Raw genomic sequence first — 21354 nt, forward strand, 5'->3', positions numbered from 1 at the left:
TATAATAAACCGGAAAATACGGTAGAAAGTTTCTTTTAATCTCGAGGTTGTGGGATCGAGTCCCACATAAGACATTTCATAATTCAGAGGTCTCTTACAGAAACTGCTCTCAACCTGATGTTGGGTACTATCTTACCTCTCTTTACCCCATACACATGAGAAAAAGGACAATCATTTATTTTAATTTTACTCACTATTCTTTTCATTGCCTTTTAGTTCACACACTCTTTTGCATCTATTTTTTTCACAACAAAGCTTTGATCTTTATAGTTTATTCTCTCTCTTAACTCTTTCCTAATTTTCTGCTGAAATTAGGGTTTTGAAATGTGGATTGACAATGTCACAATCTGAAGAAGCCCCGATCTCCGAAACGACTGCTCTAGCCGATTCCGCCCTTAACGTTGTAGGGCATAACTCTCCCGATCCCGATCCGACTCCGAATCCCGACGAGTCGCTGATGCTGTCTGATCTTAATAAGAAGGCTGAGGAATCCGGGCATGACGAGAGCAGTCTCGAAGAGCAGTTGCAGGACCTTGATTTGAAGAAGGACGAAGAGGAAGAGGAGGAGGCTGCTGAGACGAAAGACGATGGAGAGAGAAAAAGCGACAATGGTTACGACGATGCTTCTTCTGGCGCTGCCGGAGAAGAAGAAGATGAGGAGGATAAAAACGAGGGCGAGAATGATGGTGAAAACGTGAAGAGGTATGAAGCAGTGAGGTCGCTTTATCCGGTGAGACCAGACGCAGAGGATTGCGCATATTATATGAAAACTGGACTTTGTAAATTTGGGTCTAATTGCAAGTTTAATCATCCTTTTCAAAGGAAGAATCAGGTCCTTTTCTCACCTTATTTTAACTTCCATCTTATTTATCATCTTTACATGTTCTATTAATGTTCTTCCTTTAGCTGAATTTGAGCTTTGTTAGCTTTCTATTGATTTATTGATATTGTTGCTATATTACTCTGATATTTGTTAATTTTGAGATTAGCTTGTTTTCCACATACATATACTTATCGCTTTCGTGCTGACTTTTTAATTCTGGGTATTTTGGATTTTACGATGTTTGAAGTATGTTCAGGAAAAATTCCAGGAAAATGATCAACCAAGCCAGACAGAATGCAAGGTCAGTATCCTTTCCATCACTGAATGTTGTGCAATTTATAATTCTTTTAATGAAGGTTAGTGATCTCCTACCATTTTACTATGTTGCTCGAGATATTTGCAGTATTACCTAAGAACTGGTGGATGTAAGTTTGGTAAGGCATGTAGATACAATCACTCAAGGGCTAAATCTTCAGCGGCTCCAATTTTAGAACTTAACTTTCTGGGACTCCCTATCCGACAGGTACCACGTCTGTTTTTGTTATATTTGTTAATTGATTTTTCCTGGACTCCGTAACTCAAGTCCTGGTCCTCATTTGCATTTGTTCTACAATCAACCAAATCGTAGGAGTTGGCTTTTTAGTGGCTGTTTGGAGGAATCAATTTGGAAATTTGAAAGTTTTGATTTATTACAGGGAGAGAGAGAGTGCCCCTATTACATGCGTAATGGGTCCTGCAAATATGGAATCAACTGCAGGTTCAATCATCCTGATCCTACCACTGCTGGAGGATGTGACCCACCTGCAGCATATGGTAATGGTGGATCTGTTTCATCGCAAGCTGCTTCACAAGTGAATATGGCATCCTGGTCCTCACCAAGGGTATTGAATGAGACTCCTACTGCTCCCTATATGCCAATTATGTTCCCGCCGCCAACTCAAGCTGTTCCACCTCCAAATCCAGAATGGAATGGGTATCAGGTACTATAACTGCCCCTATACTGTTTTAGTTTATGATATTATAGTCTATGGCATCCGTTTAAGTTTATCTTAGCATTACGTGGTCCTTGCCTTCATCTTAGCATCTATTCAGATTATTAATGGAATATTTTCAATTCTTAAGATCAGATGGTTAAAACTAGTTTCTCGGTATGTTTGTACTCTATGGGTTTTACAAACAAATACCCTATAAGCCATTAGGGGGGGATCATTAAGGTTATTATTTGAAATAATTTATTTTTCAATGCATTGGAGTTCACGACAATGTCGGTCACTGCATTGAATACAAAAGTATCACTATAAATACTTGAATAGTCTTTTACCTAACTTGAAGAAGTGGATAGCACTCGTTAGCAAAACTCATTACTTTTGGCCATCTTCAGAATATTTTAGTTGAAATTATGCTGACTTTCAAGTTTCAACCTTTCTTGATGAAGCTAGGTCACTTTTTGTATCATGTTCTGAAATACATGTGCATGTAGGCATAGACATAGTCATATACAGGCCAAGTATAGGAGACTACAAAAACACTGTTATATTCATTCTTCAGCGGAGTAAAAAATGGTGAGACTTTCACCAACGAAAGCTAAGTAGAACCTTGACATTGGTTCAGTTTCCCGCATGACAGATTGCTTTGTGTGGTTTTATCTAATGTTGCTTTTGCATGGAAAAGTGTTTGAAGTTGGTAGATAAGATATACTAATTGCTGTGACAATATATAGTGTTAATAGATGCTCGAAGATGGAGAATCAAATGTTTTCCACGTAATAAGTTGTTCTTTTGTGCTCCATCCAACACACATTTATTGCTTCTGTTGCAATTTTAGCTTTTATTTATTTCACTACATTAACTCAAGAAGCTCATGTTTTTCTCCAATAAATCAGCTTTGCTTTTTCAAGACTTATAACCAATATGGTTCCGAACAATGACTTGCTCTTGTTTGCTTTGTCAAGGCCCCTGTTTATCCCACACCTGGAAGGAGTTTGCATCCATCCCCAGCATATGTCATGAGCAACCCCTCAACCGAAACCATTGTCTATAATCAACATCATCCACAGATGGTGGTTGATGAATTCCCAGTGCGGCCTGGCCAACCCGAGTGCACTTACTTCCTGAAAACTGGGGACTGTAAGTTTAAATCTAATTGCAAATATCATCATCCAAAAGATCGATCTGCAAAGCCGGCTCCATGTGCTCTCAGCGACAAGGGCTTGCCACTGAGACCTGTAAGTTTGTACTCCTTTAGGCTATGATTTTTATCAAATATATATGAACTTGGTAGGTGATTTTTTTATATAAAAAAAAGGTTTTTTTATGCACACTGAAATTGAAAACATGACCTGAAATCCAGGATCAAAGCATCTGCTCACACTACAGTCGGTACGGCATTTGCAAGTTCGGACCAGCCTGTAAATTTGACCATTCAATGCAGGCAGCTCCAACAACGGAATCTGAACTAGATCAGCCTCCACCATTCAGTCATTCTGCACCATTAGAGCAAACCCGAATGGCCAGAAGTAACGGTACTGATACCGCAGTTCAACAGCCCGTGTAAAATTATTTTTCAGTCTAAATTTTCGTTTTCCGAACTTGAAAACTCTGTTCAACTTAACTTTCACTTGTTCCGTTGGCACAAGCTTTTTTACGGGATGGCATTATACACACATATATGATGGGTTGTGCTGGTAGTGCTACAATGCTCAAATTGCAATCAGGGTATGTAAATTATCTCAGTTTCACGTCGTTAGGAACTAATACAAGTAAAATTAGGGATGTGTTCTACTTCCCCTGAACATGTGCCCCAAATGTTGAATGTCGTTCCAGTTGATTTCCTACACATGGATTGCCGGTTTACGGTTGGATTATTTCTTCCCTATTTGAACCTGACCCGATCGTTAACCCTCGATAAATATGATCTTTTTCCAAGAAACAAAGAAATCTTCTTGTAGTTATATAACCCATTCTTAAACTTTATCTTAGGATTAAGATTTTGACATTTTTTTTCTTCTTTTTTAATACACAATGCATATGACTTTTAGTTAAAAATGAAATACAACATTACATCAAGTTACATGGCTCCCAATCTATACTTGTTTTTCTTTCTTCTTCCTCTCAAGGTAGGGTTTATGTTTCTGAAAATTCAAGATTGCAAGCACCAAGTTCCATAACTCGATCTCTGGCCAAAGTACCGACATGCTACATAAATGGCTACCACAACTCTGCCACAGCAAGAAATTGCTCAGCCGGTTTTCCCCTTCGGTCCTGATTATAATATCCGGATCCGGTGCAACTGCCATATACATGTTCTTCTCAAGGTCCATCAACTTTATAATATGATCACCATCGCTGTTGATCTCTCGAACATGATCAATGCACTTTTGTTCACAAGATTCTTCAATGGCATGCAAGATCTCGTCTCTTGAAGTGTATGCAACGCAAATAGTAAGCAACGAATTGGAATATCCGGCAGTAGCTTCCATTAGTTTCATGGCTGAAACCCTGAACTCATTGTTGAAGGGCCCCAAGTTCCCAGCAAAATGAACCCTAATGGCAAAATGTATGGCGACCTTCTCCAGGAGATCGAATTTCCGCAACATCGAATCCATGAGTATTTGAACGTCCTCTGATTTTCGTTTGAAGTTGTCGATGCTAAAGGCATAGGCAGTGACATATTTCACCCCGAGCTCATAGCAGTACATCACCATAGCCACGAGAGCCCAAAAGGCAGCATCATGGCCACCACTGACGGCAGCCCCACCGGGATTCTGTTTCTTATCATATCGTCGGTTTCCATCCATGATGAAAGCAATGTGGTTAGGGATTGGACCAACTCTAAGAACTCCAAAGATGCATTCTCTGATGACACTGCTGACCCCACGTGATACATTTCCTACCCTTGTCCAACCACTCATCACTTCTTTCGCCATTCTTTTTGCTATTGGAAGGTGAGATACGAAGCCAGGGAGACTAATATATATATAGGACTCACGTTGTTTCTGTTATGGGAATCCGAGACGAGCGTTGATTACGAACGTCCGGCCGTAGCTATGGCTTTAACTGCCAACTTTTGAGTAAACAAGGATTGAGTGGTTTTACTTCTTGTAACTGATCTGGAAGGTACCTTTCTTTAATATGTAATTTTGATTTGCCTAGTTCATTTGTGCATTTCTCCTGAGGAAGTGTATGGTATAATAATAATTAGGGGAGAATTTTACGGTGCGGCAACCTTAATCTACGGCTAAAAAAAGACGCTACTGATTTTGTTATTATTTTTTTAATAAAACCGATAAAAAATTACTGGGAACATTATTATTTCTACCGGTTTTGTTATTATTATTAATTACCAATATTGGTAAACGAGGTAGAAAAACTAGGTAAAAAATAATATTTTAAGTAACGTTTTACTGAATATGTTACCAAAACCGGTAAAACGCCTAATAATAGCAAAATCGATAGAAATAATAATGTTTCCGGTAATTTTTTACTGATTTTGTTAAAAAAAATAATAACAAAACCGACAGCATATTTTTTTAGCCGTATATTAAGACTGCCGCACGTGATCATTTCCCAGGGTAAAATAACAGTTGTCTACGATAGTAAACGGTTCATTTTCTAATAAAAATTATTATTTAATCATTCAATTAAAATATTGTTATAAAAATCATTGATAATAAAAATTAGAGCATACAACTAATGTGATATTATATAATGATAATTTATTTTAAATATCTAAAATTTTATTAATTTAATCCTAATTTAAAATAATTCAATAAATATAATCTTTTATATCTAAATTTTTTATCAGCTTAGTTGTTTTACAATATTATCATATCAAAGCAGAACTAGAATAATTGATTTCTACCATAAAACAGTAACATAAATAAGGAAGAACGGTTAGTATAGAAAAAGAATATAGACCAAACTGAAAAAATATTAATTATAAAAAAAATAAATCTATTAAATTCTTTCAATTAAAACTTGACGAAATGCATATATTTTAAAGCCTAAAACTTCTATTATACTAATCACATCATTCCATCTAATATTTAACTACTATCAACTTGTTTGTAATAATATTTTGAGTGACTAAACTATAGTGTTTATAAAAATGATTTGTTTATTTCCAACCAGAACGTATTTCCCCTTAAAAGTTATAAAACTATATTATATATTTAATAAACATGGAATATATTTAACACAACATATACTTGAATTATCTATAATCACCAACACTATTGCTCAGTTGAGAAATACATGTTCATTTTGGTCCATCTTTTTAATTTTAAGATCTTCCAAGCACTGCAATCCTATGTCTGAATCGAACTTAACAATCAATGGAAATACTCCAACACTCCACCTTTTGTATTATAATATTCTATCAAGAAACCGTATAAATCTCCGTGATCTTCTGAAAATATTTGAAGGAGAGCATACAAATACGGCTTCATGCAGGCAAACAATTTGAACAAAAATTACGATTTATGCGTTGCTAGAATTTTAAGCTGTTTTCTGTATCTCGAAACTAACCTCATCAGACGATATATTTCACCATGTAAGGGCCTTCCAGCTCATACCCTAATTTCCTATAATAATGCCGTGTTCCTACACCAGATATAACAGCTATTTTTGTCGATCTATGTTCTCTGCTGGCTATCCGTTCAGCTTCTTCCATCAGAAGTGTACCGTAACCCTGCAAAGACCCAAAAACACAAATGCGCACAGAGTCAGCCGATGCTTACTCGATGACCTGGCTAGTCCGGACATTTTAAAGGAATATATCCACCTCCAATTAGGGTAGCTTCTGTTAGACTCCATTCTTTTTACGTTTTATTTTAGTACTAGTGATTTGACCATTACCTGATGTTGCAGTTTGTCAGCATCCCTGCCGTGCACCGGAACGGCGGTTCCATACACATGAAGCTCACGGATGATAGAACATTTCCCCATTAGTTCGGGGCAAGTAGTGTTCCGGCCACATTTTCGCAGCCGCAACAGCCCAACAAGAATATCCTGTGTCCAAAACAAGAAGGCGTATTATGATTTAGCACAGACAACTCTGTATCAAGATGTACGAGCAGTATCAAAATCGATGGAGACAGATTCAAATTAGATATATAATATTATTAATATACATGAACAGGGGAAAGACGCTGCAATTATGCCAGTTAACAACAGCGCATGAAATAGCTATCTAAATGTTACAAACAATCAACTTTAGACTGACCACCCACATGACCACACCACAATAGAAAGAGAGGGCCCTTGCAGTACCTGACGTGTATCTTCATAAGACAAAAATGTTTCCCAACCTTCATTTGCTGTATAATCACGTCGAACAAGCTCAACCTCTTCAGGTTTAATTTTATGGTGGATATCCTGTATCAAAAATAAATATGTCATTACATTTCCGAAAGGGTAACGCTTTTCAGTATTGAACATATTCCTGAGAAGCAACATTGTGTGTGAGTGTGTCCTCACCTGGATTCCAGCTTCACGTGTTCGAACATCCCGACACTTCAAGCCCAGGTCATCCATACGTGCTAAAGCTAGTTCACGAAGATTTCCTTTCTCAACCCCAGAAGTAACCAGAGGCATTGGAATATCCCGCTGGACCCTATAAACACGTGTCCAAGGAGGAACCATGGCCAAGATCCTTGCCACAATGTCTACAAGCTGCTCAGGTGGGTAATTTCTATACCTGAAAATAAATAGTATAATTACTGCTTCCTGTTAAACATGAAAGGACCCAGATATCCAAAGGAAAATAATGACCGAAGGAATCTCTGACAATAAATTAAAGAAACCATACCTGCCAGTTTTCCAGAGCTCATATAGGCCAGTTCCACGGATTACAAGGGTGGGGTAAATTTTAAGCCCATCAGCTCGAAATAAAGGGCTCTCAAAAAACTCCTTAAAGCTTTCCAAGTCTCTCTCAACGCCAACATTCGGAAGATCAGGCATCATATGAGCAACAACCTCCAGAAAAGCAATGAAAATTTCAGGAAGGAGAGGATAAAACTGATAATAGAAAAAAAGTAAATGCATAAAAGATATCTTGATTTCAGTCAACTGGATACATGGTTAGTTCTAGACAATGTCGTTTATTGTTCAAAAGATCTTTTGATTAGTTCAATGGCTGTGCAACGCAAAATAGGAGAGAGAACAATGAAGAAGAATAAAGATTGGGGGATTCTTTTATATAGAGAGATAACTAGAGTAAAGGAAACAATTTTCATTCTCTAGAAAATGGTATGTATAGCATGGTATTTAAGATACCTTGAAACCAGCATCCTTTGCCAAGCAAAAACAATCAGCTACCGCAGCAACTGTGTGTCCTCTATTAGTGTCACGAGCGACATCCTCATATGTGCTTTGGACTCCAATCTCCAGTCTTGTACAACCATAAGAAAGCATTTGGCGCAAATGAGGGCCGAGGCAATAATCTGGCCTACTGCAGATCAGAATCAGAAGAAGTCAACCTTAAATTAATCATGCACAATGAGATTAGCCATCAATTCATATTACATATTTCTGAAATACGAAACTGCAAGAAAAAACATATTTTCAACTGCAAGTGACACCACACCTAGTAATCCCATTTCTTGAATAAATAAATAAATGCATGAATACTTATAAGTGCCAATAATCATTTTTTGAGTCCCAATCATAGAAAATAAGTTAAACCTGACAATTCTCAAAAGATTAAATCCAGTCATCACACAGCTGAAGCGTATGCACAGACAACTGCATCATAACTTACGTTTCAATTGTCATTCCAATGCACTTCACTGCACTATGCTCGGAGTAAGAAACTGCCTCTTCAACATTGGCAGAGGTATGTCCTGATAAAGCATCATGAAGATTCCTAATAAAATAGTCTCGGTAATCTGCAGGAAGTGACATGAAAGTACCACCCATCAAGATGAATTCAACCTGCAAATCCCATCAGGACACTGTTAAGAGCACCAAAGGTCGACTTCTAAGTTCTAGCTATACCATAGAACTGAAAGCCATAAAACAAAAGCAAATACTTAATAATATGGAGAAGATTAAAACCTTATCCACACTGTGACCCAATCGCTTCAGCTGATCTATCCGGCTTCTCGCCTGGACATATGGGTTATACCTGGAATCATTATAGATCAAGTTTGCCTCAGAATTTAATCCGACAGAACCGAACAAATGCAACAATCTCTTCTCTCTCATTGTCAAAGATCATGAAACATCACTACTGCTAAATTTTGCATGACATGTGGGTTCTCAAAAGCTGGTTCAAGCAAAAACCAAAACGCCAAACTAATTTGAGAAAACAAAAGAGTGCTTTTCACCCTTAGGGTGGGTATGGGACACATAATTTCAAGTTATTTGGGTTCAACTTGAAAAAGAAAAAGAAAAATTGGCTCTTTAATGGTCAAGTCAAACTCGAGAGATCAAGCGAACCTAATTGAGTATTGTAATGATTGAATCAAGTCATCCACAAGCCCAATTGAGTGTTTTCTTAATTAGCATTGAGAATTTTCAATTTGAGCTTGAGCTCAAACACAACTAATCAAGCTTGAAAAAAACATAGGAATGGAGTTCATTTTTACTAGGTAAACAGCTTAAGCGAGCAGGCTGAAGCTTTACAATTAAAACTTGATCAAGCTTGACTCAAGCTTCAAGCATCAAATTTTGAGCGTAGCTCAAGCTTCTCACAGTTTGAGCTCGACCTGATTCAATTAAACCCCATTCGCCTCTAATATTCCAACACAACCTATCGCTAGTAGGCAGCTCCTATTGATTTCAATGAACAAGAATGAGTACACAAGGTTCCAATTGTAACTAAATATTCATATTTGAAAAGTTCCCAAATATCAAAACAGAAACAAACGACTTCAGTGCCTCAAACTAAGAAAATTAATCAACCCAAAAAGGGAAAAAAAACTTACCTGGCTCGAATTGCTCGCATGCTAGTCGGCTCATATCCAGTATACGACTGAGTACTATACTCAAAATCCGAGTCCGGTCCACCGGGGCAATACACGCAAATGTTACCCGTAGTCGCAATATGCGGGCACCGATGCGGCTTCGACATAACCGCCACCACTGCGATTCCGGAGGCGGTTCGGACAGGTTTGGCTCGGAGTTTAGGGAGCAGGGACTCACGGTCCGCCTCAGGAAGTGCAGCGATCATCTCCACCAGCTTAGGGGCGCGTGCGAGACCGTATTTTCGACACGCGGCGGATTTGATGGCGTTGAGGTCTACCGTTTGGTTCTTCCGTGACAGTTCCACCATGGAGTTCACGATTTCGGCAATAGCTCGAACTCGGGCCTCTTCTTCAGTTAGTCCGTGAGCTTGAAACCCGCCCCGACCCGAGCGCGGGAGCTTTTTCGGGTCGGGAGCTATGACGGCGGTGGCCATTGCACTGTAGAGGGAGAAAAGAAGACAGCTACCAATATGATAAACGCGGAGCGCTTAAAGGGATTACAAAGTTAAGTTTAATACATATAGGAACAACGTCGTTTTATGTAGAGCCACCACTTGAACAGTTGAACCTCAAACTGAACTCCCGTCCTAAACGTCGGCGTATGGAAGATATAAGTGAATGGATGTTCGAGTAAAGACCATTGGGCTGAACTGCTAAATCCTTGTGCAAGGCTAAAAATGAACAATATTTTTATTTTTTTGATTAATACGGAGTAAATAAAAGTTAATATATATTTAAAGATAATATTTAGTCGTTTGACGTTAAATATTTAAATTTTTAATATTTTATATGTTCGAATTTGATATTTCAAAAAATAATAATAAATTTTTTTATCACCGAAATTACTTAATTCATACTAAATGAACAAGATTCAAACCAACAATAGTTGACGTTTTTTCATTATTTTTAAATTTACTTTTATTTATTTCGTACGAGACTATAAAAGAAATATGAGTAAATTATATCGTTCTTCATTGAACTCTATTCCCTTTTCTATTTTATTTATTGTATTTTAAATTTTTTTCAATTTATTTATTGACATTTTGAATTGTTCTTGTTTTGGTCACTTTAAATTATTTCATTATTATTTTAATATGATGTGAAATTTTTTGTTATTGTTTAATATAAAAATAATTTAAAATAAATATCAAAATAATAATAATAATATAATTTAAAATGAAAAAAAATAATTCAAAATTTTAATAAGTAAATTGAAGAAAAATTACAATAAATAAAATACGAATGAGGGTAAAATCCAGTGAAAAATGATGTATTTTACACATGAAATATATTTGAACTGCTCCATATAAGGAATATGTTAACCTTCTTTTGTTTACTATGTATGGCTCACCGCTGAGTGAATTGTAACATTAGGAACCCAGAGGAGATCCCGTGGGGCGAGACCGGAGCCGAATACATTGTTGAATCAACTGGAGTGTTCACTGACAAAGATAAGGCTGCTGCCCACTTGAAGGTATTCTATGATTTCTTTGTTCGTCGGTTTCGATTCGTTCCTTATTAATGTTTTTGTTTTAGTTATGAATACCCTTATCCATTTATGAACTCTTCTAGCTTGAATCGTTAGTTTCTTTGATTTTCCCATGTGATGTTGGTTGATTGATCATCAGGGCGGTGGTAAGAAAGTAATAATCTCGGCCCCCAGCAAGTATGCTCCCATGTTTGTCATGGGATTTAATGAGAAGAATTACAAGCCGGAATATGACATCATCTCCAACGCTAGCTGCACTACTAACTGCCTTGCTCCCCTTGCTAAGGATCTTTGATTATTATTCTTCTGCGACTTAATGCTTATACTCGAAATTATATTGATTAATCTTGCCTTGAGTTGCAGGTCATACATGACAAATTCGGCATAGTTGAGGGTCTTATGACGACTGTTCATTCGATTACTGGTAAGCTTTACACCAGAAGCCTAGCACAGTTAATTAACTTAGTATGTTCTATGTATTAACTGTGTTGTTTAATCTTATTAGCTACACAAAAGACTGTGGATGGCCCATCAATTAAGGACTGGAGAGGAGGAAGAGCTGCTTCGTTCAACATCGTTCCTAGCAGTACTGGAGCTGCCAAGGTAAGAAACGTGTCCAGATTGATGAATTTTCTTTTCAGTGGGCTAGGCTGCTTAGTTTTCTTCACAATACAAACATCTAATTCAGCAATGCTAAAATTTTTTTGGGATGAATTCTGTTTTGTCACGAGGCTGTTGGAAAGGTGCTTCCTGCCTTGAATGGAAAATTAACCGGAATGGCTTTCCATATTACCACCTTTGACGTTTCAGTGGTCGACCTCACGCTACAACTGGAGAAAGCAGCCTCTTACGACGAAATCAAAGATGCTATCAAGTAAGGAATGTATATTCTCGTACGCTGTTGGTAGATGCAATGCTTATTAGTACTTAATATTAGCTTACAATTAACCGCTGTTGGTAGGTACAATGTTTATTAGATCTTAACATTAGCTTACAATTAACCGAACAGTTATGAAGTTATTATTCCATGTCTTTTGTACCCTTTTTTGACTTAACTTCTAATACCAATTCTGTCTTGGATTGTTAAAGGGAATCTTGGATTACACTGATGAAGATCTGGTTTCCACCGACTTTGTCGGTGACAGCAGGTAAAGATAAAGTGCATATTTATTACTACAACATTAGGGGTGAAATCCTCTGCATCCTGCCAATTTGCGTTTTAGCCATGGGCCAATTAGTGCTGCTAGCAGCAGTAATGGTATAGATCCCCTTGTGAATCAAGGGCAACAGTCTATGATGCATATATAAAAGAGATATGAGTGATCATTTAGTTCTTGTGTTTGTCATCTGTTGAAAGACTCGATTGATATATGGACCCCATGTACCTAAATTGTCAAGGGTGTAGGTCTGCAATGCATCTGTAAAAGTTCAAGTGATTATTGCTTCTTCATGTTTGTTATCGGTTGAAAGACTCGTATCTTATAGTGGTTTGAATTTTCTGGATTGGAGTTGGTTTAATGGTGTCTGATAAATACAATGTAGTGATAATGTGTCTGCTCAATTATCCAGGTCCAGTATCTTCGATGCAAAAGCCGGAATTGCTCTGAATGACAAGTTTGCCAAGCTTGTTTCGTGGTACGACAATGAATGGGGCTATAGGTAACTTACTGCCACAGTTTTACTACATAGCGTCTTTACCTTTATAAGACCAAATAGAAACCTATTATGTTCTTGTTTTATTTTGGTTTTGCAGTTCGCCGACCTTATTGTTCATGTGGATGCTGTTTCAAAAGCCAAGTAAGAGGCTTGGCTTTATGGTCTAGGAGGCTGTAATTTCGGCATCGACCCTTCTGTTTTTATTTATCTATGGAGGACGCAGTGAGTTAATAAAAGAATTTAGCCTTAGTTGGAATGACACTATATCTGGGTTTCCCTTAAGAGGAAATTTGATTTCTTCGAATCTCCTTGTACTTCTAAGTATAGAATAAAATGTGATTCACACGAATCGCTTGGTTGGAATAATAAAACATGTTTTTAATCTGGACTTACACGAAAAAGACGACGTAGACATACCCGAAAAGTTTTCATGTTTATCATTTGAGGTATGGTTTATAGTCTAGACAAACCACCCGAGGTTGAATGGTTAACCAGCTCCCTCCTCAAGATCTTTCCTGCTGCTGATTTTGGAATCGAATCGATAAATGCTACACGTCGGATCTTCTTGTACGGTGCAACCTGCAAGAAAAAATTCCGGTACAACGGACTATTATATCAATTATGATTAGAAACTTCACAAACATGTCAAGTGCATGGTTTACCCGTTATATGTTCAAGCTTAGAATAATTAGTCGAAAGAATGTGAATTTGTGATGGTGTGCACATGTGAACAGGGTTTCGGTTTGGAAACCTAATTTAAATTTGTTCCTAGAAGAAAAAACCAGAAAAACTAGGAACAAATATGGAAGCATACCTGTTGTGCAATAAAATCCATGACTTGAGCTTCAGTGAGGCTGCTTCCTGGGGGGTTTCTCACAACATAAGCCATCGGAATCTGTCCTGCTGCTTCATCGGGGTATCTGTCCTCATATCAAACAATTTGTTACGAGAAGAAAACTGTTAACCACCTTGAAATACTCATACGAAACTAAGGGTCGTACACCCTGGGTCTCCATAGTTTCATTTTTTTCCCCTAAGGCATCCTATAAACACGTGGTTGATACATGGAAAAACTACACATTTAATATTTGAACTATCAGTTTTAGTACCTAAACTTACAGTTTTTTTAAACTATATTTAATATTTGGTTTTCATTTCATTTTAGTATCTCACTGTTAAAAACTTGATGCTTTTAGTACCTAATCTATTAATTTTGGTCCATTTTAATACCTAAATTTTCAACAACAAAAAAAATTCAAAACTTAAATTTTGAATGTGGTATCAAAATGAAACAAAAACTAAAATTTTAACCGAGGATGCTAAAATGAAATAAAATTTAACTTTAAGTGTGATTTTGGAAAAATTAAAAGCTTATGTACCAAAACGGATCAAAATTTATAGCTTAGGTACTAAACACGAAATTTACATATAGGCAGAAGGTGCAACCTCGGCAATTTCAGGGGGGAAAACAGAGAAACAAAATACATACGGAATCACTGCTGCATCAGAAATCTCAGGATGGGAATGAAGTAATTGTTCCAGTTCTGCTGGAGGCACCTGCCATTAGTTTTGAAGACAATGAGATTTACTTCGGTCCAAAAAAATAGTAATTCAACACTGTTAACCATAACCATATAGGGGTTAAAACTTGAAACTCAATTCACCTGATAAGCCTTGTATTTGATCAATTCCTTCAGTCTATCTACAACGTAAAGGAACCCCTCAGAGTCAAAATAACAAATATCACCAGTTTTTAACCAGCCTTCCGAGTCCAAGGTTTCAGCAGTTGCCTTCTCATCACCTATATAACCTGCATTGGCACCACTAGATATATCACTTGCCTAGGGAAAAAAATATTCTATGGCCGAAGAGCGCTATGCCCAGGGATGGACCGGAGCGGGATGGATGGGGACGGTCGCTACTCTTAAAATTTAAAATTATTATATGTTTCAGAGTTTTTTTTTGTATTTTCTATTGAAAATATATTTTCACTCTCCTAGAATTTTATAAGTTTAAGTGCGACTGACTTAAAATTTTATAAGTTTAAATTCGATTCGTAATATAAAATCTTACGTCCGTCCCATTCGATTAGGATAAGCAATGTACGGAGTTGTTATAGAAATAGAAGGCAAAAAGAGTGTATACCCTTCGTTACTACTGGACCTCGCAACCATAGTTCCCCTCTCTGTCCGGGTGGTAGCGACTCTCCGGTCACAGAATCCACAATCTTTGCTTCTATATTTTCAGCAAGGCGGCCCACAGTCCCACGCTGAGCCACTTCCTCGTGCCCTTCCGTAGTAGCTCCTCCTCCTCCGGTCTCGGTCAGCCCATACCCCTTTACATAAAGGAAATGAACCAAAGTAATAGTTTAACATTAACCCAAGAAAGAGTATTATTTTTTTTAGTATAACTATCAGTATCCGATTTATTAATCAACTAATCCGAATAGGATATTACAAAGATAAGAGTGACCCTCCCGACAAAAAAGAGTAATATTAATTAATTATTTAAGATTTTTAAATATTCACGCCACGATGTATTAGATAATAATGTTTAACGTACAAATAATATATTTAATCTTAACTAATTAACAAAATTAAACATACAATTTAAGGCCACTTATTAATAGTGGACAGATAATTTGTACTAGCATACAAATTGATTTGTTTGTTGGCATGCTACGTTTTCTAAATTTTCTTACACCCACTTTTATCTCTCACACACACATATATAACTTCTTTTAAAATAAGATTTTATATTATCAATAATCAGATAATTTAGTAGGATAAAATAAAGTTATGCTTTGAATTTTAATATTATAAATGGAATATATTGAATAAAAAGAGTTATATTTATAATATTTTTTATAATAGTCAATCCTAATTAATAATCGAAATCTTGCTATATTATTAGTAGCCTAGTACTTATCAATTATGTATCGATATATTTTTAGTTAGTAAGAGTTAATCTGAAAAAATATGATTTTTTTTGTTGATTTTTTTGAACTTCTACTCTTTATTATTTAAAAGATTTATTAATAAAAATATGAAAAAATTATATTTTAAAAACTTTGAAGTGGTTTTGAAATTTTATAAAATTTAATTTTTTAAAATATTTAAAATAATTATGATCAAATTTTAAAAAATTTAACTTTTGAAAAATTAATAAAAGACACTTTTTTTTTGAAAAGTTAATAAAAGAAATTTTTAATGGGAGAGATGGAGTAATATTTTTCTATTAAAATTTAATCAGCTTAGTTAATAGATGGATGTTAATTTTTAATTCATTTATTAACTACATAAAAAATTAGCAGAAATATTTTAAATTTCAAAATAATGCATTCTCAATTAGTATTAATTTAGTCCTAACTAATTCTTAATTTATTTAGTGGACAAAACATAAATAAAAATTAATTAATTACCTGCAACAATAATACGTTGGGGAACTTCTTGTTGAACAGCTGAGCTATCTCATGGCCGAGAGGCGCGCCACCGCAGCCAACCGCCTGAAGTGAGCTCAAGTCGTATTTTTTGGTCAAATCCGATTTAACAAACGACAGTACAAGCGGCGGCGACACCGGCATGACGGTAACTTTGTACTTCTCAATGGCTCTCAGCATCACCGTGAATTCAAACCTCTCGGTCAAAACCACCGTTTCCGCCGACAGAACCGTTCCTAACAGCGAAAAGAACCCGAACACGTGGAACAAAGGCACGGTGAAGAATGTCACCGGCCGCGGTCGGTTATTGCTACCTGCAGCTTCGATTGTGTTGTAGTGATGAATCATCGCCATCATAGCGATTAGGTTACGGTGAGTCATAATCACGCCCTTGACCCGGCCAGTGGTTCCGGAAGAATACAATACCGCAGCCATGTCGGACTGCTTTATCTTGACTCGTTCAGTGATTTCATCGTCGATATCGGACCGAGTTAAGAAAGATAGAAACTCGGGCGAATCGAGGAGGATAGTTCCATGTTTGAGAGATGGAATCTTATGAGAGGATTGTGAAGTAGCAAAAGCAATAACCGGTCTACTGAGTCGAATCTGGTGAGCGATTTCCGATTTGGAACTGAGCGGGTTAGCAGGAGAGACTATGATTCCCAACGACAAGAGAGCAAAGTAAATCACAGGGACATGAAGCGAAGAAGGGCAAAGAACAAAAGCAACGTCGTTTTGGGAAATAGAGTATCGCTTCTTGAGACAGTGGGCGAGGGAACGGACCTGAGAAACGAACTGAGAGTAAGTCAGCGTTCGACCGGTGTTTGCATTGACGGCGAAAGCGGTGGCACCGTCGGTGGAAGTGGAAGAGAAGATGGAGAGACAGAATTCCGCGACGGAGAGAGGTTGGTCAGGTGACGGGAGAGGGATTCGCGGTCTCAGGCTACTGTAAGTTCCGGTTTCGTAACAGAATCCGGTCTTTGGATCCATTTGGCGGCTGTGATTTCTTTCCGCCATGGAAATGGAGATTTAAAGCTCAAAGCTGGTTGAAATTCAAAATGTTGAATTAAATTAAAATTACGTCTCCAATTTGGCTTTGGCGACGATTTGTTTCTTTACATTAAACATGCAATTATTGTAGTTACGCTAACGACAATGATTAGCACGAAAAGTTTGAACTTTTTTTGGCTGTCCTTTGACTTTTATAAAATACAAATATTAAGTACAATTATGCAGTATTGCGCTCGTACATTATTACAACTATATATTATATTAATTCAATGTTTTTTTTAATTTCGAGATTTAAAATTTTAATCAAAATAAAGTTTGCGTTGATCGTTGTTATCATTGACTTCGAAAAAATCTAAGCTGTTTAGTATTTAATTCTTCAACTAATTTCTGGTACATTTTACTGTTTATTTTTAATTTTATATATCTTTAATTTTTTTTGTATAACCACCGGTTTCGATCTATTGATCGATTAATCCAGATAGAGTATTATAGAAGCAAGAACGACCCCCTCCTAACCGAATTTACTCCCTTCACAATCGTCAAAATTCGAACTCTTGACCTTACTTAAAGGATCTAGTGTCTTATCCCACTAGACCCAACTGGTTGTTGGTACAATATCTTTAGTTTTGATATCTGAAATTATCAAAAAAATAAATTTTGATTCGTTTTAGTACCTAAATTTTTAATTTTTTTCTAAAAGCATACCTAACGTTTATTTTTTTATTCGTTTTAGTATCTAAACTTTCAAATTATTTAAAAACTTAACGTCAAATTTTAAACAGTGATACTAAAATGAAATCAAAACTAAACTTTATGTATGATTTTGATTTTTTTTTTTGAAAGTTTAGATACTAAAACAGATCAAAACTGAAACTTTAGGTACTAAACGCATAATTTATCCTAAAATTTATAAAGCTTTAAAATAAGTATCAAGCTTGAAAATCTAAAAAAGAAAAAAACCAACGAAAATTAATGTCAAAAACTCACAATTGTAACAGTAGCTCAAAACATGTTGAACAAAATGCAAGCTTAGTAAGCAAGAGATTTCCAATTCTCAAATCTCAACCCCCTTGTTGGAATCAGTATCACAAAGGCTAAATGATATTTGTTCTGTAAGAAATTAAAAAACAACTTAACCCTTAGAAATTAAATATTTATCATTTAATCCCAAGACTAAATAATATTTTCATATCTATTCCTTGCATCAAGTTCAGACAGCAAACGGCTCTATAATTCCCCCAAGTCATCCTCGACGAAGAACAAACAAAAACTAAAATATGAAGTGCTTACTTTGTGAAGTTATGAATCCAGATTCTCCCGAACACGAAAAGCTAGCCGCTCGATAGACTGATCATCGAAAGAATCATCCATCTCCTTTATTTTGGACACAAATTCCATGGCTTCTTTGTATCTTCTTGCTTTACAGTAGCCATCCACCACAATCTTGAAGGAGAGTTCATTGGGTCTGCAGTTGTGCTGAATCATATGGTGAATAACGTCATCCATTTCGGCAAACATTCCCTGTGCAGCGTAACCTGCCACAAACGTGTTGTAAGTAAAAATACAAGGCAGAATCCCTTCCGTCGTCATTTCGGAAAGAATTCTTATGGCCTCCTGCATCAGCCCTTTCCTGAAAAACCCTTTTATCACGGTGTTGTATGACACGACGTCTGGTTTTCCACCGGATTTTTGTAATCCTTTGAGGATTTCTTCAGCTTTCCAACACTCTCCCGCTCTGGCATACATATCCATCAAGCTGTTGTATGTCACAAGATCAGGTGTCAACCCACTTTCGCGAATAAATAGTAGCATCTCGTGGGCCCTTTCATGCATGTTGATCTTCAAAAAAACGGAGAGCATTGAATTGAATAAAACCAAATCAAGTTTGTATCCATTTTTCTGTAATTCATGAAACGCTCTCTCCATACCCTCTACCGCTCTACATCTGCAGTTTGCCAGAACAAGAGTTCTTAAAAGCATCCAGCTAGGATAGATAGACCATCACTAATTTCTTTCGCAATCTTCTCTATTCCTTTCACATTCCCTCCCTTGGCATAACATTGAATCATCAAAGAGTATGAGGTTTCACTAGGCCTGAAACCCGTATTCTTCATGTCTAGAATGATAGATTCCGCTGCTTTCCAGTCCCCTCTTCTAGCTAAAGCATTGAGAAGAGCATTGTAAGTTGTAACACACGGTGTGAACCCTACCCTAATCATCTCCTTGTACATTTTCGTAGCATCAATATCCGCCCCACACCGGCCATAGGCACTAATCAAAGTGTTGAATGTGTCTCTATCAGGCTCAAAACCACAGATCTTCATTTTCCGGAAGACTCGATTGACATACTTGTGCATTCCCTTATTGCCACACATGGCAAGCATCGTATTCCATGTAATACGGTTGGGGAAACAGCCACTTTCTTTCATGTCACAGAGTATCATTATCATCTCATCAGATCGTGACTTCTTCCCTAACATCCCAAGCACTGCATTATAAGTACATACATTAGGGACACAACCCGACTCTTTCATCCTATGGAACAATCTCAAACCCTTGTCTTCCTTTCCAGCTTTACCATACGCATTGATGAGAGTAGTGTACGTGATAGCATTTGACCTTACACCATTCTTCGTCATTGTTTCAATAACCGCAGCCCCATCATCATAAAACCCCGCCCTCACATAAGCATCTACAAGTTCATTGTACGTCAGAGTCTGCCGGGCAGTTGTTATCCTCCATTTCTTTCAAAATGCTTAAGGCCTCCGAGTAGACCCCTGCCTTCCCAAACACCTGTAGTAAAGCATTGTAGGTTACCGTCCCAGGTACATAGCCCTGCGACTTCAATCCAGAAAAGAACTCTTTTGCTTCATTCAACAATCCTTCTCTCCCACAAGCTGATATCACAGTACTGCAAGTAAACTAATCAAACTTAAGTCCTTTGCTTCTGATTTCATCCAAAAGTCCTAGAATCTTATTCCAAGACCAACCCATCCTACCATAAACATCAAGCATGACATTATAGGTGACTATAGTAGGAGAAAGGCCCATCTCCTTCATTTTCTCAAACATGGATATTGCCCTTTTGTATTTACCTGACCGTGAATATGCATGAAGAATAGTAGTATAAGCTCGAACATCAAGCGAATATTCCTCTATGTGAATTAAATCAAACAGTTTCAATGCAATTGCATACTGCGACTCTCTCCCTAGAATTCTGACCATCAGTTCGACAACCTGATTGTCTAGTTTAACATTACGGGAGCCTACGTCTGAAACTACCCATTGAAACAACACGAGAGCTCTTCCCCAATCCCCTGAAAGGTCTAAAGCCTCCAACAAACCAGACATATCAATTTGAAGAAGCTCAAACTTAACAGAATCAAAGAAATCAGGCAGGGCATTCAAGGGCTGTTCCTTTATGGAATTAAGCATACCCTTGTCAAAAATTCAAGCGACCCATCACCGGAATGACCTCCCTCTTCCTCTCCACCGTTGTCTAACTGAAGTTCTGAAGTAGATTGTGAAGACATGTAAAGAGGAGGGGAAGGGGGATTAATTGGTTTGGGGTTGTTGGGAGTGGTGGTGGGTGATGAAGAAAGGTGAAGGAGGTGCTGGAGAAGAGAGTCCAGAGGGACTGAAGGAGGAGAATGAGATTGAGGGAGTGTTACGGAGCTGAATTTGACAGGCTTGCTTGATTGAGGTGGTTTCGGGTGAAGAGGTTTATTGGGGAAGAGAGTGTCCTCCATTGATTCTGTGAGGAGCAATTGGATTGTAGGGAGGTTTAGGGAAGGAAGGGTTTAAATTGAATGGAAGAGAGAGATTTGTGAAAGGAATGGTTGGTTGAAGATGGAAGAATTTGGGCACAAAACAAAAGAATTGGCTCAAACATTTTGCTTATCTTCCGTCTCTCGATGGCCACTCGATTATGATCCCTCCTGCCGCCGATGCGCTATCTGTTTGCCTTCAAA

At 37.2% G+C, this 21354-nt stretch overlaps 5 protein-coding genes and 1 pseudogene across 7 annotated transcripts; 2 read left to right on the top strand and 4 right to left on the bottom strand.

Moving 5' to 3' along the window:
• The first annotated feature begins 190 nt into the window (after positions 1-190).
• On the top strand, positions 191-3579 carry LOC120200225 (zinc finger CCCH domain-containing protein 67-like). Of its 2 annotated transcripts, none has more exons than XM_039201124.1 (6): positions 191-832; positions 1071-1124; positions 1227-1346; positions 1519-1803; positions 2775-3047; positions 3173-3579. In XM_039201124.1, the coding sequence occupies exons 1-6, from the start codon at positions 338-340 to the stop codon at positions 3374-3376; spliced, it is 1431 nt and encodes a 476-aa protein (XP_039057055.1). In that variant the 5' UTR covers positions 191-337; the 3' UTR covers positions 3377-3579. The 2 variants fall into 2 exon arrangements, with proteins under 2 accessions (XP_039057055.1, XP_039057056.1); XM_039201125.1 differs by having other exon boundaries at positions 1080-1124.
• A 326-nt stretch (positions 3580-3905) lies between these two features.
• LOC120200226 (dehydrodolichyl diphosphate synthase CPT3-like) lies at positions 3906-4954 on the bottom strand. The gene has a single exon (XM_039201126.1). The coding sequence runs from the start codon at positions 4746-4748 to the stop codon at positions 3906-3908; it is 843 nt and encodes a 280-aa protein (XP_039057057.1). The 5' UTR covers positions 4749-4954.
• A 1208-nt stretch (positions 4955-6162) lies between these two features.
• Positions 6163-10281, bottom strand: LOC120200223 (elongator complex protein 3-like). Of its 2 annotated transcripts, XM_039201122.1 has the most exons (10): positions 9750-10281; positions 8878-8947; positions 8582-8754; positions 8098-8272; positions 7631-7797; positions 7300-7519; positions 7093-7197; positions 6679-6831; positions 6349-6511; positions 6163-6263 (listed from the first exon to the last, which is right to left on the bottom strand). In XM_039201122.1, exons 1-9 carry the CDS (start codon positions 10220-10222, stop codon positions 6353-6355), a joined length of 1695 nt encoding a protein of 564 aa, XP_039057053.1. In that variant the 5' UTR covers positions 10223-10281; the 3' UTR covers positions 6163-6263; positions 6349-6352. The 2 variants fall into 2 exon arrangements, with proteins under 2 accessions (XP_039057053.1, XP_039057052.1); XM_039201121.1 differs by having other exon boundaries at positions 6163-6511.
• A 749-nt stretch (positions 10282-11030) lies between these two features.
• Positions 11031-13119, top strand: LOC120200081 (glyceraldehyde-3-phosphate dehydrogenase, cytosolic-like). Its single transcript, XM_039201006.1, has 9 exons — positions 11031-11046; positions 11147-11262; positions 11417-11563; positions 11641-11701; positions 11783-11880; positions 12009-12158; positions 12351-12425; positions 12847-12936; positions 13031-13119. The coding sequence occupies exons 1-6, from the start codon at positions 11031-11033 to the stop codon at positions 12153-12155; spliced, it is 585 nt and encodes a 194-aa protein (XP_039056937.1). The 3' UTR covers positions 12156-12158; positions 12351-12425; positions 12847-12936; positions 13031-13119.
• A 167-nt stretch (positions 13120-13286) lies between these two features.
• On the bottom strand, positions 13287-17410 carry LOC120200224 (4-coumarate--CoA ligase-like 9). The gene is made up of 6 exons (XM_039201123.1): positions 16355-17410; positions 15079-15268; positions 14598-14743; positions 14423-14490; positions 13748-13853; positions 13287-13512 (listed from the first exon to the last, which is right to left on the bottom strand). The coding sequence occupies exons 1-6, from the start codon at positions 17387-17389 to the stop codon at positions 13387-13389; spliced, it is 1671 nt and encodes a 556-aa protein (XP_039057054.1). The 5' UTR covers positions 17390-17410; the 3' UTR covers positions 13287-13386.
• A 1181-nt stretch (positions 17411-18591) lies between these two features.
• On the bottom strand, positions 18592-21179 carry LOC120200222 (annotated as a pseudogene).
• Between the last annotated feature and the right edge of the window lie 175 nt (positions 21180-21354).

This window comes from Hibiscus syriacus, unplaced genomic scaffold (genome assembly GCF_006381635.1).
Source record: "Hibiscus syriacus cultivar Baekdansim isolate YM2019G1 unplaced genomic scaffold, ASM638163v2 tig00005929_pilon, whole genome shotgun sequence".
Classification (NCBI taxonomy): Eukaryota; Viridiplantae; Streptophyta; class Magnoliopsida; order Malvales; family Malvaceae; genus Hibiscus; species Hibiscus syriacus.

Coding starts and splice junctions, on each gene's coding strand:
- LOC120200226 (XM_039201126.1), bottom strand. CDS start 4,748: ATGGCGAAAGAAGTGATGAGTGGTTGGACAAGGGTAGGAAATGTATCA.
- LOC120200224 (XM_039201123.1), bottom strand. CDS start 17,389: ATGGCGGAAAGAAATCACAGCCGCCAAATGGATCCAAAGACCGGATTC. Junction 15,269..16,354: donor CCAACGTATTATTGTTGCAG/GTAATTAATTAA, acceptor CTTTATGTAAAG/GGGTATGGGCTGACCGAGAC. Junction 13,854..14,422: donor TCTGATGCAGCAGTGATTCC/GTATGTATTTTG, acceptor ATATGAGGACAG/ATACCCCGATGAAGCAGCAG.
- LOC120200223 (XM_039201122.1), bottom strand. CDS start 10,222: ATGGCCACCGCCGTCATAGCTCCCGACCCGAAAAAGCTCCCGCGCTCG. Junction 8,948..9,749: donor ATGCGAGCAATTCGAGCCAG/GTAAGTTTTTTT, acceptor TAATGATTCCAG/GTATAACCCATATGTCCAGG. Junction 7,198..7,299: donor CACGTGAAGCTGGAATCCAG/GTGAGGACACAC, acceptor TTTTTGATACAG/GATATCCACCATAAAATTAA.
- LOC120200081 (XM_039201006.1), top strand. Junction 11,263..11,416: donor AGGCTGCTGCCCACTTGAAG/GTATTCTATGAT, acceptor ATTGATCATCAG/GGCGGTGGTAAGAAAGTAAT. Junction 11,702..11,782: donor GACTGTTCATTCGATTACTG/GTAAGCTTTACA, acceptor TAATCTTATTAG/CTACACAAAAGACTGTGGAT.
- LOC120200225 (XM_039201124.1), top strand. CDS start 338: ATGTCACAATCTGAAGAAGCCCCGATCTCCGAAACGACTGCTCTAGCC. Junction 1,804..2,774: donor CAGAATGGAATGGGTATCAG/GTACTATAACTG, acceptor TGCTTTGTCAAG/GCCCCTGTTTATCCCACACC. Junction 3,048..3,172: donor AGGGCTTGCCACTGAGACCT/GTAAGTTTGTAC, acceptor CCTGAAATCCAG/GATCAAAGCATCTGCTCACA.